Source organism: Triticum aestivum, chromosome 6D (genome assembly GCF_018294505.1).
Source record: "Triticum aestivum cultivar Chinese Spring chromosome 6D, IWGSC CS RefSeq v2.1, whole genome shotgun sequence".
Taxonomy (NCBI): Eukaryota; Viridiplantae; Streptophyta; class Magnoliopsida; order Poales; family Poaceae; genus Triticum; species Triticum aestivum.
In genome coordinates this window covers 11357911-11376636 of record NC_057811.1, presented here as the reverse complement: position 1 = coordinate 11376636, position 18726 = coordinate 11357911, and the positions used below count along the sequence as shown (strand labels likewise).

The 18726-nt window shown below is 45.7% G+C and overlaps 2 protein-coding genes across 8 annotated transcripts; both read left to right on the top strand.

The window, feature by feature from the left end:
• The first annotated feature begins 408 nt into the window (after positions 1 to 408).
• LOC123143054 (putative pentatricopeptide repeat-containing protein At1g68930) lies at positions 409 to 11877 on the top strand. 7 transcript variants are annotated; one of them, XM_044561829.1, is made up of 7 exons: positions 1878 to 2896; positions 2987 to 3089; positions 3338 to 3816; positions 5087 to 5138; positions 5871 to 7962; positions 8256 to 11185; positions 11354 to 11877. In XM_044561829.1, the coding sequence occupies exons 5-7, from the start codon at positions 7951 to 7953 to the stop codon at positions 11355 to 11357; spliced, it is 2946 nt and encodes a 981-aa protein (XP_044417764.1). In that variant the 5' UTR covers positions 1878 to 2896; positions 2987 to 3089; positions 3338 to 3816; positions 5087 to 5138; positions 5871 to 7950; the 3' UTR covers positions 11358 to 11877. The 7 variants fall into 7 exon arrangements, with proteins under 7 accessions (XP_044417765.1, XP_044417764.1, XP_044417758.1 ...); XM_044561823.1 differs by having other exon boundaries at positions 4244 to 5138; XM_044561827.1 differs by having other exon boundaries at positions 4244 to 6483; positions 6662 to 7962.
• A 1370-nt stretch (positions 11878 to 13247) lies between these two features.
• LOC123143053 (uncharacterized) lies at positions 13248 to 18524 on the top strand. Its single transcript, XM_044561822.1, has 4 exons — positions 13248 to 14224; positions 14355 to 14498; positions 14840 to 17817; positions 18008 to 18524. The coding sequence occupies exons 2-4, from the start codon at positions 14487 to 14489 to the stop codon at positions 18009 to 18011; spliced, it is 2994 nt and encodes a 997-aa protein (XP_044417757.1). The 5' UTR covers positions 13248 to 14224; positions 14355 to 14486; the 3' UTR covers positions 18012 to 18524.
• The last annotated feature ends 202 nt before the right edge of the window (positions 18525 to 18726 follow it).

Below are 18726 nucleotides of genomic sequence, written 5' to 3'. Positions count from 1 at the left end.
TTGACTCACACAACATGTGGTAACGCATGTTCTTCATGTGTTAGCCGCAGGTGTGGGCATGGGTCATCATATACATTGATCAGCACAATATCTTTTTTGATTCATCAGACATTCCGGAGAACAAAGCACATCCATTTTTTAACCGACCATTCAAATTTTGGACCATCTCAGAGTTGTATTTTTTTTAAAACAAGCTGTATTTATTGTGGCAAAAACCGCGAAAGGTGCACAATTTATTACCCCCTCGGTCCCATAATATATAAGAGCATTTCTCTTATATTTTGGGACTGAGGGAGTAGATTATTTTTACTGGAGGCCCATGACCGCGCGTCAACGAGAAATGGGCCTTAGTGCTAGGCCCATAGCTGGCGCGATATGGACCGCGAAGCGCTTCGCGGGTGAGCCGGTTTCCCTCGCCCGCGCCGGCTCCCGCTATGAGCCGCCCGCTCTGCAACCACTACGCCGCTCTCCTCTCCTCCTCCTCCGCCGCCGCCGCCGCCGCCAGCGGCCGCGATGGGGCCCGCGTCTCCGGCGCCGTCCACGGCCTCGTCCTCCGGACGCTCCCGCACCCGCCGCCCACCTACCTCCTCAACCACCTCCTCGCCGCCTACGCCAGGTCCGGCCGCCTCCCCCTCGCGCGCCGCCTGTTCGACGCAATGCCCGACCCCAACCTCTTCACCCGCAACGCGCTGCTCTCGGCGCTGGCCCGCGCGCGCCTCCTCCCGGACATGGAGCGGCTCTTCGCGTCCATGCCCGAGCGCGACGCGGTGTCCTACAACGCGCTCATCGCGGGCTTCTCGGGCGCCGGCGCCCCCGCGCGGGCGGCCCGGGCGTACCAAGCGCTGCTCCGGGAGGAGGCGGTGGTGGACGGCGCCAGGGTCAGGCCCAGCCGCATCACCATGTCCGGCATGGTCATGGCCGCGTCGGCGCTCGGCGACCGCGCGCTCGGCCGGCAGGTGCACTGCCAGATCCTGCGGCTCGGGTTCGGGGCCTACGCCTTCACCGGGAGCCCGTTGGTTGATATGTACGCCAAGATGGGGCTCATTGGGGACGCCAAGCGGGTCTTTGATGAGATGGAGGGCAAGAATGTGGTGATGTATAATACGATGATCACGGGTCTCCTCCGGTGCAAGATGGTTGAGGAGGCCAGGGGGGTGTTTGAGGCGATGGTCGACAGGGACTCCATCACCTGGACTACGATGGTTACAGGGCTGACGCAGAATGGGTTGCAGTCGGAGGCGCTGGATGTTTTCAGGCGGATGAGTGCTGAGGGTGTCGGCATTGATCAGTACACTTTCGGAAGCATCCTTACAGCCTGTGGCGCCCTTGCTGCCTCAGAAGAGGGGAAGCAAATCCATGCCTACACAATCAGAACTCTGTATGATGACAATATTTTTGTTGGAAGTGCGCTTGTTGACATGTACTCAAAGTGCAGGAGCATCAGATCGGCAGAAGCCGTTTTCAGAAGGATGACATGCAAAAACATCATCTCATGGACTGCAATGATCGTTGGCTATGGACAGAATGGGTGCGGCGAGGAGGCTGTGAGGGTGTTCTCGGAGATGCAGAGGGATGGGATTAAGCCTGATGATTTCACTCTTGGCAGTGTTATAAGTTCTTGTGCTAATCTAGCAAGCCTGGAAGAGGGAGCACAGTTCCACTGTATGGCGCTTGTCTCAGGGTTGAGGCCGTACATTACAGTGTCTAATGCACTCGTTACCTTGTACGGAAAGTGTGGCAGTATCGAGGACGCACACCGCCTGTTTGATGAGATGCCGTTTCATGATCAAGTCTCCTGGACTGCCCTTGTCTCAGGTTATGCGCAGTTTGGGAAAGCAAAAGAAACTATGGATTTGTTTGAGAAGATGTTATTGAAGGGTGTGAAGCCTGACGGGGTAACATTTATTGGTGTCCTTTCTGCTTGTAGCCGTTCAGGGCTTGTGGAGAAAGGCCGCAGCTACTTTCATTCCATGCAGAAGGACCATGGTATTGTGCCCTTGGACGATCACTATACTTGTATGATTGACCTTTATAGCAGATCAGGGAGGTTAAAAGAAGCTGAGGAGTTCATAAGGCAGATGCCACGGTGTCCTGATGCAATTGGATGGGCCACATTGCTTAGTGCATGCCGGTTGCGTGGCGACATGGATATTGGGAAATGGGCTGCTGAGAATCTCTTGAAAACTGACCCTCAAAACCCAGCGAGCTATGTCTTGCTGTGCAGCATGCATGCTTCTAAAGGTGAATGGAGCGAGGTTGCCCAGCTTAGGTGCGGAATGAGGGATAGGCAAGTGAAGAAGGAACCAGGCTGCAGCTGGATCAAGTATAAAAATAAAGTTCACATATTTTCAGCCGACGATCAGTCTCACCCCTTCTCCGGAACAATTTATGAAAAGCTCCAGTGGCTCAACTCTAAGATGCTGGAAGAAGGATACAAGCCTGATGTCAGTTCTGTGCTGCATGATGTGGCAGATGCTGAGAAGGTTCACATGCTCAGCAATCATAGCGAGAAGCTTGCAATTGCCTTTGGCTTAATTTTTGTTCCAGAGGAAATGCCGATCCGGGTTGTCAAGAATCTGCGTGTTTGTGTGGATTGCCACAATGCTACCAAGTTCATCTCGAAGATAACCGGTCGTGATATTCTTGTGAGGGATGCTGTCAGATTTCACAAGTTTAGCAATGGCATTTGCTCATGTGGGGACTTCTGGTAATTCCACTGTCTGTTTGGCCAACGTTGCACATGCTTCAAGTTTAACTAAAGTCAGAAGTGCTACTGGAAGAAAAGGAGGAAAGCTGAACGAAGCTAATCATGGATAATAGTCCCTGGCCATCAACTGGGTTTGTGTGACACAGTACGAACAAATCACGTTCCCTGCAGGTGCAGGACTCATAAGAGGTGTGTTTATGTCATCATGAAACTGTAGTTCTGGAAGATTGTTTTGATTAACTTTTTGTTCCTAATTGTTGGTTGGTATGGATCTGACAGACAAAGGGAGAATCTGCATTTGCTAACAGCAGTATGCAGTTTGGTATAAGGATTGTGCATGACTTCTATATCCTTATTGACTCTTGTGTACCAAAGTGGAAGGGTATGCCAGGTTTTGTCATTCTGTGCGCTAATTATCAAATTCGGCACATTGACAGAAGAAACCACCACTCTTCTGCCTTAATAGTCTGAGTGTTAATCTTTTCATTTCATTTTAGCATAACTAGAATGATGCTAGTCTGAGCTTAACCTCTTGCCAGATAAAGCTCCATCTCCAGTGTTTTTTCTTTACATTTTACATAATGTTTGATGTTGCACACTTCAAGTGGTTACTAGTTGCAAAATGTGCAGGGTATTTTTTCGGTTATGGCTTGGAGATGGGCCTCAAGTTTGTTGAAAGAAGATCCCACTTATGGCTTTGCACCAAGCAGCAAAGGGAACAAAGCGATTTATCACCGTCCACCGAGTCTCTGTTATTAGCTTGGCTTCCAAATCTCCAAGACTTTTGTTACGCAACCGAAGTGTTTCCACAGGCAGCCTAAAACAATGCCAATGTGATGCCTGAACCAATCCCTTGTTGAAGTTTAGTGCCTGGTTGCCATATGGGTACTTGATGGCAATGTGAGTCATGTAAAGGGTATATTTCTAGCAGTTCTGCTTGGACAAGGTCATTGCAGTTTTGTCACCATTAGCTACTGGAGAACAAGCTGCAGCAAGTACTGGGAAGAACTTACTGGAGAAATGCCCCTGAAGAACAGTTATACTGCAATTTGAATATCAGGAATTGCAGAAGTCACTGGCTGCATGCCCAAGAACCCCAGCATGGCCAGGTCAGTGTATTTTAGATACCTGATATATATAACAGCGCAAAGTGTTATACAGTGTGTGAAGAATCATATGTATTTCTTGTGCATTTTATGGTCACATCGGTACTGTCCTCCTGCAATTGTTGTTAGCCTGAGACAGTATTGACCAACTGAAAATTTGGAAGTAAAAATTCTCTGTCGAAATTGGACTGGTGTGATGTACAACTCTAGCTTTGTAACCTGACATCTTCCACTAGCTATTACAACTTACTGAAAGGCCTTGACAATGAATAGAGATAACTATTTTTTTTGCGGGTGAATGAATAGAGATGACTAAGATGGAAAAGAAAAATAAAAGATAGGAAAAGTGAAGCAAAAATTCAGAAGGGATACTGCACATATACTATATGCTATAAAATAAAGAAAGTGATGTTTCCATTTTTCTTTACAGTGAAGCCAAGTTGGCTTGGTTGTAGGAGTCCATCTCATGGATGATGAGGCTGGTGGTGGTGACCCGGGCGCTGGTGTTGTTGTTGAAGAGGCACATCCCGTTGACGTAGATGGTCTTTGTTGGGTACAAGCAGTTTGGCTGTACTAGCAGAAATTGCTTAGTATCTAGTTTGGTGGTAGTGTACCAAATTGTAAATCTTGCACGCCACTAGACCACAAGGTGGCAAGTGAAGCATGGGCATGCAGAGCTTGTTTGTAGAACACAGACACAGCTAGCTAGCTTAGCTGCATTGTGCAGTGAAGCTAAGTGAAACTCTCGACAATGAGATCACAGCAACATATTTATTCAGTTCCTACATATATAATATAATGTGCATCTAGAATACAGTATAATTTATTCTGGTAGTCAACAATCAGTTATGGACTGGCTGTAATTTTTTGTAAACAAAATATAGTGTGCAACAGTTTCAGTTTGATCATAAATCCATTGCTAGGTTCACTTATCTGCCACCGAGATCATCATCTTCCGAAGTCATGATACAGGCTTTCTGAGACCCAGAGGTACTTTTATCCATGTTTTATTTCTGTTCTGATCCGGAAGATGATGATTTCGGTGGCAGTATTCATATCAAGTATTGGTGTTAAGTAAATTATTTACTCAAGACAAGTGCTCCTGAAGGTTTGTTATTTCTTCAACTTGTGAATGGAGCAGTGCATAGAGAATTGTGGATAGGTTCGGATGCTGTTGCTTCCGAGGAGGTTATTTTTAACATTCTTTCATTGCACGTGTAATTCTACTTGGGCTCGATGAGTGTTGTTTCCGATAACTGGTTATGGCTTTCAGAGCTATGCTTGGGCTGCGCCACCGGACCACTTGCCTCCACACTGGCACTCCGGTAAGTAGGAATTTCGATTCTGCATGCCGCCGGAGTGAGGTTGTATTGGTAACATTTTGGCCGCAGTACTGATTCGTTTTTGCCCTATTCAAATTAAGAACTTACAGTGAGAGTAAGCACACAACAGTACAGCTTTATGTAGGTGACCAAAATGTTCCTTGCTAGACCTGATTGTGGAATTTTGTTTCATGGTTTTAGTGGAGGCCTGATACAGCTCATACTCCTAACCATGTAATATTTCTGAGTACATATAGTAAATTGCTAGATTTTGTAGCACTTGCTTAACCATGTTTGACAAACTTAAATGTTCTTGCTTGGCCATGTAATATTTGTGACCGTATATGACTGAATGTAATGAAAAGTGCAAAGATTGTGTTTCGATATTCAGTGCAGTTCAGAGTGGCTTGACAATTCTAGATATTTGTCAAGATAATGCACATGTGCTTATATTTGTCAAGATCATAATCTAATTTTTTTGCTTATCTTAACTATTCCATTCTAGATAAAAAAAAGTTAGCAAAGGTGTGTTTCCATTGTGCATAGTTTAGTCTTACACACTTTCCGCATCAGGTCGGTTTTCTTACTTTGGCCCGCCCCAGCCTCTAAGAAAGCAATTATTTACACCATAAGCTGCTTAACTATATAATGCAACCTTAAAAGAAATTCAGGTCCTGCTGTTTTTGTACTTTTGCTCCACTTTACTGATGTACTATACTAATTTCTCTCTTGCAGGATAAAGTGGGTATTACTATATGTAGTAAATTTGGTTGGATGATTTTGAGCAAGGATAAATGGTGCACATGAAGATTCCATAGCAGGTTCGAGTGCTTGAGTGCGAGGGGTCACCATTTTTAGTTGCATGTACTTTCCATATGATGTTTCTAGCGGTGTGTGAAGCATTTTATGATTTTATCGTAAAGTTAAGCAAGTCAGCCTCACATCACCTCCAAAGGGAAAGAGAGCAGAAAATTTTGTGATTATAGGGCACATATAGGAATCTGCGCAGCACATCTCTCCAAGCTATACATAGTACACTAGAGATATGAGCCACATTCCGCAACGTAACTGGCAGGAGTACATTTTGCCCCCAACAGAATCCTACTTCACTGAATTGCAATGCAATCTAACACCCAAAGCTGGATGCTCTACTTGACAGGCAGGTGGCCTGAAAGACACAAAAGTTGCTCAATTAGCAGGAGGATCCAATAGTAAAGGGACAGTCTTGCAATAATTTATCTTTATCTTTCAACCCTGCTGGTAGCTGGACACAAGCAAAGGATTGATTTCCGTCTTTAGCAAAGCGTAAGGTAATCATCCCAATGTGAGAGAAAAACGAAAGCAAAAGGTAAGGATACTGCCTCTTGTTTTATTCTGCGTTCTAAGGTATTTGTGCACACTGATAAGCATGAAGCAGCCCAAATATTTCTTCGCAGCATGTAGCTTTTTTGCTTTACAATATTTCTGTACAACAGGCTACTTATGTTTTAGCTTGACAATGTGATATTTCTGACCATATCTGACAGATGCAGTGAAGGGCGCAAAAATTGTGTGTCGATATTTAGTACATTTCGGAGTGTGCCTTGACAGTTCTTGATAGTGTCAATATTATATGCAGGTAACTTTCTTACAAGTTTGTAGCAGTGTAGGAAGCATTTTCTGATTTATTATGTAGCAAAGTTAAGTAAGCATTTCAGCCTCTCACATTACATTCGAATAGAAAACTGCAATCCTTGTGAGTAGTACTTGTATAGGAATCTGTGTAGCAGATGAAGCTAAATAGTAAAATAGGATTAGTGATATTAGCCGCACCCTTGAATCTAACTTGCACCACATTCTTTTCAATGCAAGTTACACAAAAGTTGTTTGATTAGTTAGCAGCGAGATCAAACAATGGCCGGTCAGGCCTTGAAATCTTTATCTTTAAATCTTGCAGCTAAGCTAGCTACAAGCATAGAATTGATTTCTGTCTTTAGTGAAAGCAAAAGATAGTCCTCAAGGAAAGACAAAAGGCAAAGCAAAAGGTAAGGAATAGTACTGCTTGCTTTTATTCTGTCTAGCCAAGGCATTTGTGTGTAACCACAAGGACCCCGTTGAAGCATGTTGTGTGTCCAGATTTCGCTCTCCAGTCTAGCCAGCTTCTAGTTGCCCCTGTCTCTACCTAGCTACATACTCTCTGCAAGTCTGCATAGTACCAGTTATTCAATATAACCAAGGTATGTAAAGCTCAGCTTACACCTGTATTCAATCAGCCTGTCTGCTTCTTCGTATCTATGTATGCTAGTTTTATCAGGACATATATTTTCTACCCTTGAGCAAATGTGCTCTCTTTACTTTGAAAGAATAGAAGTGAGTTTCGAAGATTCAGAAAATTCCATTAACAATCACATGTAGATATTACAGTAACCTATGTATTTGCAAAGTTTTAGTGAAATCTCACATGCAGTCCAAACTAAAAATAGCAATCATGAGAGGCTAAAAAGCACATTTATGTGCTCTAATTTTGTTATTTTTTGCACATAAAAATAAAAAAATTTGTATGAAATTTAACAGCTGCACACAGTACTCTATGACATACACGTGTGATTTTTTTGAAATTTTGTGGAAGCACGAGAATTATATTTTTTGCATGCTCTCCTTTAGGTCATTGAGCTTTATTTTATTAATCTTGCTTGCATGTCATTGCATTTGTATACAGGAATCAATCGAGCTCGAGGAATTCAGCTGGAGACTTCTAGTGAGCTGACTGATCAATGATGACCTGGAAATGAAATTAATCTAGAGGGTAGAGATTGCAGTATCTTGCCAATTCATCATGCGTACAGAAGTATGTTTACATGTACCATCACTTTTCGTTCACTTGTGCATGTTATCTTTCTTATCCTGTTCGAGCTAGTTTACAAAATATTTGGGTTATTGTACCCTCGTGGGTGCATCGATTGTGGTAAATCTTTTGTTGTAAAGTGTTCTATATCTCAGGAGTTCTGTTCATTAATTGCATCACGCTTGCGTAACCTTGCCCATCACATATTGTTTCATATATATACTAGTACTGCTACTATGTATGTAGCTACTTTGCACTGGTGGCCACCGTCCTCACCGCTTCACATATGCATGCAGGTTATCAAGGCAAACACCATTGATGAGGCTGTTGAAGGAATTCTCGATGAACTCAAGTATACTAGAGGAAAAGAAAATGTCATATACTTTGATGGCTGGGACGGGCTGGGGGCATCTGCGGTCGTGCAAGCCGTAGGCCAACAGCTCGCATCAAATGAAAAGAAATGGCAATGGGGACTGCAGTTTGAGCAAGTCATCCACATCGACTGCTCTAAGTGGGAGAGCACAAGAGCAGTTCAGAGGGAAATCGCAGAGCAGCTGAAGCTTCCCAATCAGGTGATGCAGATGTTTGACAAGCAAGACGAGGAGGATGATTTCAATGGTATTACTGATCAGCAATCTCGGGCTGGGATAGCAGAGGTCGCAATAGAGATCCAGAGGAGCATACAGGGCAGCAGGTTTTTGCTGGTTCTTCACAATGGAAGCAACGAGGAGATTGACATATCTAGCCTTGGTCTTCCTGTATATGAATATTTGACCAACAAGGTGATATGGACCTTCCAAGGGAGGTTTCGGATGGACCCCAATATGAAAGACAAGGCCATGAAGAAGGATATAACAAATGTTCTTCTCTCAGCTTCATGCTATGAGAAAAACCCACAAGATCTCTGGTACTATCTACTGCGCAAAGAGGCTACACTAGTTGCATATAAGAGTGGTGTTGATCCTGAAATACTTGTTCAGTGCTTCTTGTATATGTTGACAATACATTGCACCAGCCGCCATTATGTCGACAGCGAGTATGATTTGGCTACCCATGCATGCAACTATTGGATATGTGATGGAATCATACAGAAAGCCACAGACATTGCTGAAGCATGGCAAGTTGGTGAGAGACTGCAAGGTGATATCCGATGGAATATGGACTACCGCGACAATGAATTTCCCTCTCGCTTTCTATGGTATGCTGAGTGCGTACCACACTGGGCATCACCAGCTCATGGATTTGTGCTGGTCCCTAATAGAGTCGTTCCTAGCAGAATGTTCCAGCATTTTAACAAGCTTGGCGTGATGAAACTCTCAAGATGTAGCTTCAGCTTTTCATCACCTCCATTTCTCTGCTGCCACAGCCTTAGATTTTTATGGCTTGACCACTGTCAAAACCTAGGAAAGAGAGATGAGGCGCAATTGGAAGAGGAGGACACCCCAAGGTTGTGGTCATGCTTCCAAAGCTTATGGGTGCTTGACCTGCGCTACACAGATTGTGATTGGATCTTGTCTGCACGGATGATGGATCTCATGACCCAGCTCAGGGAGCTAAACGTGATGGGAGCCAAAAACTGTGACTTTAGCCATTTACAAGGACGGTTGCGTAACATTCGCAAGCTCCGGCTAACAAAGTCCACCTGCTGGTCCGACACCAATGTGTTCTCAGATATGGAAAGCATGGAGCTTCTTGATTTTTCAGGGAATATGGTCAGTGGTTACATGAGAAGCTTATCTGGCTCAGCTAGCAACATTAACCTTGATTCTGTCATTATTGGTGCCTGTGGTGGGTTAAAAATCATCTCTTTTAGGGACTGCAAAGAATTGAAGAACATATTCTTGAAAGGATCGTTGGGGAGTCCTGAAGAGCTGGACCTCTCGGGCACAGGAGTGAAAACACTCAACTTCAGGGAAGTGGTAGCCACCTCACTCCCCAAGCAGATCATCCTGCTAGGCTGCGAGAAGCTCCGTGCAATATTGTGGCCTAAGACATTTCAAGGGAAAGGGTGGTCTGGTTTGCTGCATCTTGACACCACCTCAATATCAGCATCAGCTGACGGAGGTGAAGCATCACATGCACATCCCCTTAGCGATCAAGCCCTCCAACAGCAGAAAGAAGAAAAGTTTAACGGTGGATGGCGGATTTCTCTTATGGATACAAGGCTCCTGAGGTCGCTTTCTCCTGTAAGAGAATTTTTAAGGGCCACATCCGTACATATTGATATCTGTCCTGCAGCTACTGTTGGTGGTTGCAACATCCAAGGAACAAGCAGCCACAAACTACTGCAAGTCCAACCGCACACAAGGACTATGGTGGACTCCATGTATGGATATGTCTTGAAGGATGGTGGCCCAGTTGGAGTGATGGTGATGTGGGACTGCCCTAAGATATTTCTTTGGGATGAACCAAAGACATGTATGATAAAGATCATTCATGGACAGGGCAACAAACTTTTGGAGGATGCCCCAAGTGCTAGCACTAGTGCTTTATTATTGCCTGGTTTTATATGCAAGCAGAGTACATCTGTGCATGTCTATGATAACTTGTCCATCACCAATATCCCTCCACCTCTCGACGGATCAGGATGGCAGAGTCTAAGATGGTGCCGAGTCGAGAGGTGCCCCAAGCTACACACGGTCTTCAATATTGGGCAGGGCAATGGTGCGTCCAGCTTTAGGCGTCTGGAGACATTATGGTTGTCCCAGCTTCTGACGGCAGAGACATTTACTACGCCAATTCTGACCTTTTGTAGCCTGGAGTTCTTGCACCTGGACTGCTGTCCCAGGCTCTTACACGTGTTCACCTTGGCCAGCAGAAATTCAGGGAGGTTCTTCTGTAGTTATTTGCAGACCCTCGAGATAGTGTACTGTGATGATCTAAGGGAGGTCTTCCCTTTGGCCCCTGGGCCCCAAAAACAGGATACAGTTATAGAATTTCCCTATCTGAGGAGCATCCACCTGCATGAGGTCCCCAAGCTGCAGCACATCTGTGGGTGCAGGATGTGGGAGCCTATACTCGAGACCGTCAAGATCCGAGGCTGTTGGAGCCTTAGGCGTCTGCCGTCCGTCGGCCGCGACACCAAGCCACCCAAGGTGGACTGCGAGAAGGACTGGTGGGATAACCTTGAGTGGGACGGGTTGAATAAGTACCATCACCCGTCCCTCTACGAGCCAAGCCACTCGCTGTACTACAAGGTCGAGCTGCCCAGAGGCACCATACTAAGGTGAGCTAAGCATATAACTCCATCTCTCCTTACTCTGCAAATAAACTTAATTTTGTGCTGGCAAATCACTAGCTTCTCTTTTCTGGAACAAAAACCAACTTACTACTGTATCCGACGAAAGTACATCTGTCTAATCATCCCTACAAATGTTGGTTTACTATGCTGCAGGTAATTCACCCCTCATGTGAATTGATCTTCGGGCTCGTCCAACCTGAATGCATGTACGTCGTCATGCAGACTTACATAACTGAAGCTTTCCTGCCATGTGTATGTTGCTTGCCCTGCTTCCTGCTTGATTGGTTTGTGGTGTTCTCTACATTGGCATTGCCTTGGTGCGGTGACGCCCCTATGCAGTTTCATTTGATTTGATTTGGTTTGGTTTGATTTGGCCATCCTTGCTCGATCCATCGAAGCACTGTTCATCTGGTTGCTTCCGAGCAAATGAGAATAAATCAGAGTGGGCATTCGGCTGATGCAGCATGAGCTCCTTCTTTGTGTGGGTGCTGTAATATGTAAGCTTGAATGATGATGGTGATTATTGTGTATGTGGAGTTGTTTGTTGTGGTTTGAATAATCAACTGATTGTAATTTCTAATTTGCAACATGAATGGTGATGATGATAGTGATGGTTTTGTGTGTGTGGTGTGCACACTGGTTTGGTTATAGGTTAACATTATCACTAGCGCCACTTATATCCATGTGTTCTGTTTGTTCTGATCTGAAAGATGATGAAAATTTGGCTGGGAGCCTATTAAACGTTCTCGGAGTTGTGAAGGTTCTCAGAGAATTATGCTTAGTTTTTTTTCTTAGGGAAATGATTATGTTCTTGCGCCGATCGCCTCCTGCGTCGTCAGATCCTCTTGATCGTGCAGTGCGGAGTGAGCACACCGCTGGCGGCCACATCCGCCTCTCATCCACACATCTCACGAGCCTTGTCTCATTTTCGACATTTTCCCTCTCCCGTACGCCCGTCGCCCACCTTCTCCCAAAGCACGGCGCAGCATGATCGTCGTTACAGATGCAGTTGGGGCTTCCACCCCCACAACCTGCCCAAGCGGTCGCCGTCGAAGCCGTCAACGTGCTGGCAGGGAAGAGCCATGCCCGGCGAGCCTAGACGTGGCCGGGACCATGACGCAGCCATCCTTGGTTCACACGGGCTCGCATCCCCCCACCTCCGACATGGAGCGAGCCCGGCCGGAGGTCCTTGTTGCCGGTGGCCTCGTGTTTAGACACAACAAGCCTCTTTGTTAAAAGGCACTCCTTGTTGCAGAGACCGGAGAAAAAAATTGATTCAAAAAGGTCTTGTAACAAGGATCTTGTCGCAGAAGGCCGAGCACAAAGGCTCCTGTTGCAGAGATCTTGAGACGAAAACAATAATTCTATGACACCATCCATGTTGCAGAAGTCCTCCCGCAACATTATCTACGCTGTAAAAAGGTGAAAGATGAAAACTAATAATTTTGCAACACAACCTCTATTGCAAATAAATTTCTATAACATGACCTTGCTGCAGAGATGACACTTAAGGAAATAACACTTTAAGCTCAAAAAACAAAGAAAACAATGCTTCGGGTGGTTTTGCAACGAAGCCTCGGTTGCAGAGCGAACAACGCAACAACCAGCTTGTTGCAATTCGTGACATGCACGTGAGGAAGATCTGATGGCTATTTTTTTATTGTTAATCAGACAGCCCTGGAGGCGCTTGAGGTTTTTGTACTATTCGTCGGCTGATGCCCAAAGAAGAAAAGGAGTAATGCTATACACACGGGGACTTTACGGGGGCTTTACGGGCTAATCAAAGATTAATGGCTGTGATTTAGTTAAGTAAGGACGGGCCTCACCACTTAAAATCATGAGGGGCCAATTAGATTAGGCCACGTTCTTCAGCCCGTGAAGTCCGTTGAAACCTCCCCGTAAATATCGGAAGAAAAGGGGATAGATATATCCATTTCTACGACAAGTAATTCCGAACGGAAGGAGTAGCGATTGCAAATGGGCCCGATGGGGGGTTTCTAGGAGAACAGTTTCTGCGTCTTGTTACTGGGCCAGGCGTCGACGGTATGTGCGCGGAAGGGTGGTGGTTGAGCCGTGTTCCTCTCCCCCTGAAGACAGATATCGCCAGCGGCCTCGCCGTCCAGAGCTGCCGGCGTGGGGTCGGCCCTCGGCGTCTCGTCGGCAGCGACGCGCTCCGCTGTCCCTCCGCGTCTCCTCCGATGGCGCTGAGTCCTGCTTCCCTACAACCAACCCTCGGCAGCGGCAGCACCGCCGGCCGATCGGATCCCTCCTACCCTGTGCTGCGAATCGGGGTACCTGCTTCTGCCTGCTCACTGCTGCAGCTTCTGTGTCTCCATCGGCTCTGCATTTCAGTTATCCGTCGTCAGTTAGTTTCTTGGTGCGGTGATAGACGCTACTGCTAGAAACCTGAAATCGATTTGCCCCCTTCCTTTGAATCTGTGTAGGAGAACTAAGCATACCATGTCAACCTCACACTAGATTATAGACGCCTTGTAGTACACTTAACACAGCTCTTATATGAATCTGTGTTGCACATTTCTCCAGAGCTGCAAACAGATATGGCAACCACATTCCGCAACGTAGTAGTAGGGGTTCAATTTGCCCCATTAGCATCCTACCTTAAGTTTTTCAATCAGCATGAAGACCCCACAATGAACAGACATCGTTGCAACCTTTTATCTTTATATCTTTAAATCCTGCAGCTAGCCAGCTGCAAGCAAAGAACTGATTTCTATCTTTAGCTAAAGCAAAAGGTAGTCCTAGCATGGATTGAGAATATGGAAAAGGAAAAGGAAAAGGCAAGGAATAGAGCCCGCTTGCTTCTAGTCTGTCTAAGGCATTTGTGTGTAAGCACAAGAAAGAAGCACCTCACAAGGTTACTCCCCCGCACCACGTTGCACAGCTGTTTTTTTCTCTTGTTTTTGCTCTCCAATCTAGCCAGCTTGTAGTGGCACCTGAACGATCTACTTGGCTTCTATCGACCTACAGATTCTCTACGTAGTGCCAATTCTTCACTTAACCAAGGTATATATGTAACTAGCTCATCTTACACCTGTACTAAATCTGCTTGCTGTTTTTTAAGACGAACTTGTTGAATTCTTTAGATTTGTGTAAGCTAGCTCGGTTTATCGTTTCTACTTGTATCTCAATGTAGATAGGAAGTCAGGAGCTGATCGACTACTGGTCCAAATGAGTATGGAGATTGCTGAAGAGCTGAGTGGTCGATCTTGAGCCCGAAAATGACTTCATCTAGAGGCTAGAGACCGACAGACCTGATCAATTCATCATGCGTACAGAGGTACTTTTGCACTTACAAATCGCCTTTCATTCCATTCTGTGTGTTATATATATTGTCTATCCATTCAAGCGCAGTTTGCAATGGATAATTACGGTAGATTTTGGGGTAAAGTTTTGTCTATGCCTGCCAGCACGGTCGTTAGTTAATTTGGATCATGCATGTGTTTATTTTGCAGACTATGCATGTTCAGTTAATGGAGTTTAAAAAACAGTTAGTCATGTATCAGAATATTGCCAATAGCCCAATACATGGGTCAGCTTATAGCGTGTTTTTTTTAGTACTGAGTTCCAAGTTTGAAGTTTGGACTGATTCTCACCTCACCTCCATGTACACACATGCAGGTTATCAAGGCGGACACCATTGATGTGGCCGTCGACAGGATTCTCGTTGAACTTGGGAAAGACACTACAAGCAGCAGAGAGAATGCCATCTACTTTGATGGCTGGGATGGTCTTGGGGCATCTGCTGTCCTGCAAGCCGTAGCCAAACGCCTCGGAGTATCAAATGAGCCGTGGACAAGGCCTGCAGGGCTGGTGTTTGAGAAAATCATCCACATTGACTGCTCAAAGTGGGAAGGCAGAAGAGCGATGCAGAGGAAAATAGCAGAGCAGCTGAACCTTCCCAATTGGGTGATGGAGATGTTTGACAAGCAAGATGAGCTGGATGATATAAATGGGTTAGATGAGGGCTCCCGAACTGAGATAGCACAAGTTGTCAGAGAGATCTATCAAACCACACAGAATCGGAGATTCTTGGTGATTCTGCATAATGGAGGCAATGAGGAGATTGATATATTCAATTTTGGCCTTTCTCTATATGGATATGCCAATAGCAAGATGCTGTGGACTTTCCGAGGGAGGTTTCGGCTTGACCCCAAGATGACAGACAACGTGAAGAGCACAACAACACATGTTCTTCTTTCAGCTTCAAGATATGGGCGAGATCCGCAAGAGCTTTGGTCTTATCTAGTTCACCATGAGGCTGCACAACTTTCCTGCTATAAGCATAGCTGTATCTTCATAGATTCAGCGATTGCTGCTGAGTGTGTCTTGTATATGCTGAAACAGTGCTGCATCGGCTCTCACATCGTCGACTACGACTGGGCTATACACACCAGTAATTATTGGGTATGCGATGGGATCATCCCAGTGACAGACATTGACAAGGCATGGGAAGTTGGTGATGTTGTACAGCATGAGGTACGGTTGTTGAACAATGACAATCGACTTAGTAATGATGAATCAACAGTAATGCTATCCTCTCACCTGACAAAGTCAGCTGAGCGCATGCCATACTGTATTTCAACAGCAACTTGTGGATTTGTACAGAGCCGCTTCAGTGTTATTCTCGAAAACATGTTTCAACACTCGCACGGGCTCCGCGTGCTCAAGCTCTCATGGTGCACCTTCAATTTCTCATCGCCTCCATTCCTCTGTTGCCATAGCTTGAGGTTCCTGTGGCTTGAGCACTGCCAAGATGATCTAACAAGAATTACCATAAATCATCACCACACAGATGAAGACAAATTGAAGGATGAGTTGGACAACAACAACACCGCTAGATCGTGCTCATGCTTTCAAAACTTGTGGGTGCTTGACCTGCGGTACACAGATTGTGATCAGATCTTGTCAGCAAGCATGATGGATCTCATGACCCAGCTCAGGGAGCTAAACGTGATGGGTGCTGAAAACTGGGATATGAGCCATTTGCGAGGACGGCTCTGTAACATTCGCAAGCTCCGGGTAACAAAGTCCACCTGCTTCTTCAACAACAACATGTTGTCAGAGATGGAAAGGATGGAGCTTCTTGATTTTTCGGGAAATGACATCACACAAGGCATGACATGCTTATCTGGGCCAGCAAGCAACGGTAGCCTTAAGAGCGTCATTATTGATGGATGTGATGGGTTGAAAAATATCTCTTTTAGGGGATGCAAAGAATTGGCAAACGTGGTGTTGAAAGGATTATTGAGGGGTCTCGAGGAGCTGGAACTCTCAGGCACAAGAGTGAAAATCCTCAACCTTGGAGGAGTCAGATACGTCCCCAAGCGGATCGTCCTGCTAGACTCTGAGAAGCTCCGTGCAATATTGTGGCCAAGGAGTATGATAGTTGGTTGGCGAGAAAACTGGCCGAGAGTGGTGCACATTGACACAACCTCACCATCAACACCAGCTTATAGTGGGGAGGCACCACTTGCACATCCACAAGCTGATCCATCCCTCCACCAGCAGAAAGAAGAAATGTTTAAGGGTGGATGGCAGATTTCTGTTACGGACACTAGGCTCCTTAGGTCTCTTTGTCCCTTAGGCAGTGGTTTTTTAGCGGAGTCATCATTACATATTGATATATATGCCGCAGCAAATATCCAAGGAACAAGCTGCTACGAACTAGTGCAAGTACAAACGCATAAAAGTACCATAATGGACTCCAAGTACAAAGATGTACTGAAGAATGGCCCAGTTGCAGATTTGATGGTGTGGGACTGCCCCAAGATTTACATTCGTTCACTTGAATATACAGTTATGATAAAGGTGATCATGGAGGACAACAAACTTTTGGAGGATGCTCCAGGTGCTAGTACTAACGCATTATTATTTCCTTCCTGTATACATTGTCGGGCTACATCTATGCACATGTATGATAACGCCTCCGTCACCAGTATCTCCGTGCCTGAAGAAGGTTGGGATATGCTAGGATGGTGCCGGGTGGAAAGGTGCCCCAAGTTACACACAGTTTTTGCTGTTCCCCGGTACGGTGAATACACCTTTCGTGAGCTGGAGACATTCTGGGCATCCCAGCTCCTCTCTGCACGCTACATCTGGGACATGCCAGTTGAAGCATACTCTTTCATCCTGAAGTTCTTACACCTGGACCACTGTCCCATGCTCGTACATGTACTCCCCTTATGCCTGGGCTATTGGACAGGGTTGCGTGGTTTGGAAACCCTTGAGATAGTGTATTGTGGTGATCTCACGGAGGTATTCCCCTTGAGCGCTGAGCTTCAAGAGCAGGATAAAATTAACGAATTTCCCAAGCTGAGGCGAATACACCTGCATGAGCTCCCCGTGCTGCAGCGCATCTGTGGACGCAGGATATTTGCGCCTAAACTCGAGACCATCAAGATCAGGGGCTGCTGGAGCCTTAGGCGCCTGCCTGCCGTCGGACAAAACACCAAGCCGCCCAAGGTGGACTGCGAGAAGGAATGGTGGGACAACCTGGAGTGGGATGGGTTGGAGGAGAACCACCATCCTTCCCTCTACGAGCCAACCCACTCGTTGTACTGCAAGAAGGCCCAGCTGCCCAGAGGTACCGTACTCAGGTGGGCTTTCCATCTAGTTCCACTTGTACGTATGTTCCTTAGTATATAACTTTATATACATACACTGTGCTAGTAAGCTCTTGTGCTGAACCTAATTATCACTCTCTTTTTTCTACACAAAAATTCAGCCTAGTACTGAAGCAGTATGTGTGGTTAATCATTCATACCGTTGCTGGTTTGTATGCTGCAGGTAATCGTTCTTGAGCTTCTTTCAAGGATATGAATGATCGATCATCGAGCATGCAATGCTACCTCCTACGTAACAGAAGCTTTCCTGCCGTGTGTGTCTGTGCGTTGTTTGCCCCACTTCCCGCTTGATTGGTTTGTGGTGTTCTTCTCTCTACATCTGTGTTGCCTTGCTGCGCCGGTGCGGCTTCCAGTTTGATTTGGTTTGGTTTGATCATCTTTGCTCAGAGCTCTCGAGCAAATGTGAAATAAATCAGAGTGGGCATTCAGCACATGAGCTCATGAGCGCTCGTGTCGCTGCTTGCTCATTCTGCATGTGTGGTTCCTTATTACGGTATGAATTGTCGGGTATGGGGTGATTGTAATTTGTAAACATAAACGATGATGGTGGTGAGTATATGTGTGTGTGGTGTCGTTTGTTGTGGTATTATGAATATTGTCACTTGTTATGTGCTGATTGTAAGTAATTAGCTGGGATGGTGTCTGTTCCCATGCCAGTTTTATGTATGTGCATTGTGCCATTGTGTACTTGGACGGTTGGACCTGATGTGCTATTTTACCTGTTAGGCTGGCATATATTGAGTAAAGCTCATTCACCATCTTTCAGAGATAGATGGTGTGCCACTTGTTAATATTGTGTTGGGGCACCAACCCTAATACGGACTGCCCCTCACTATAATTAATTGCATACAATTTCATTTCTTGGTGTTTTTTTTTCAGTGC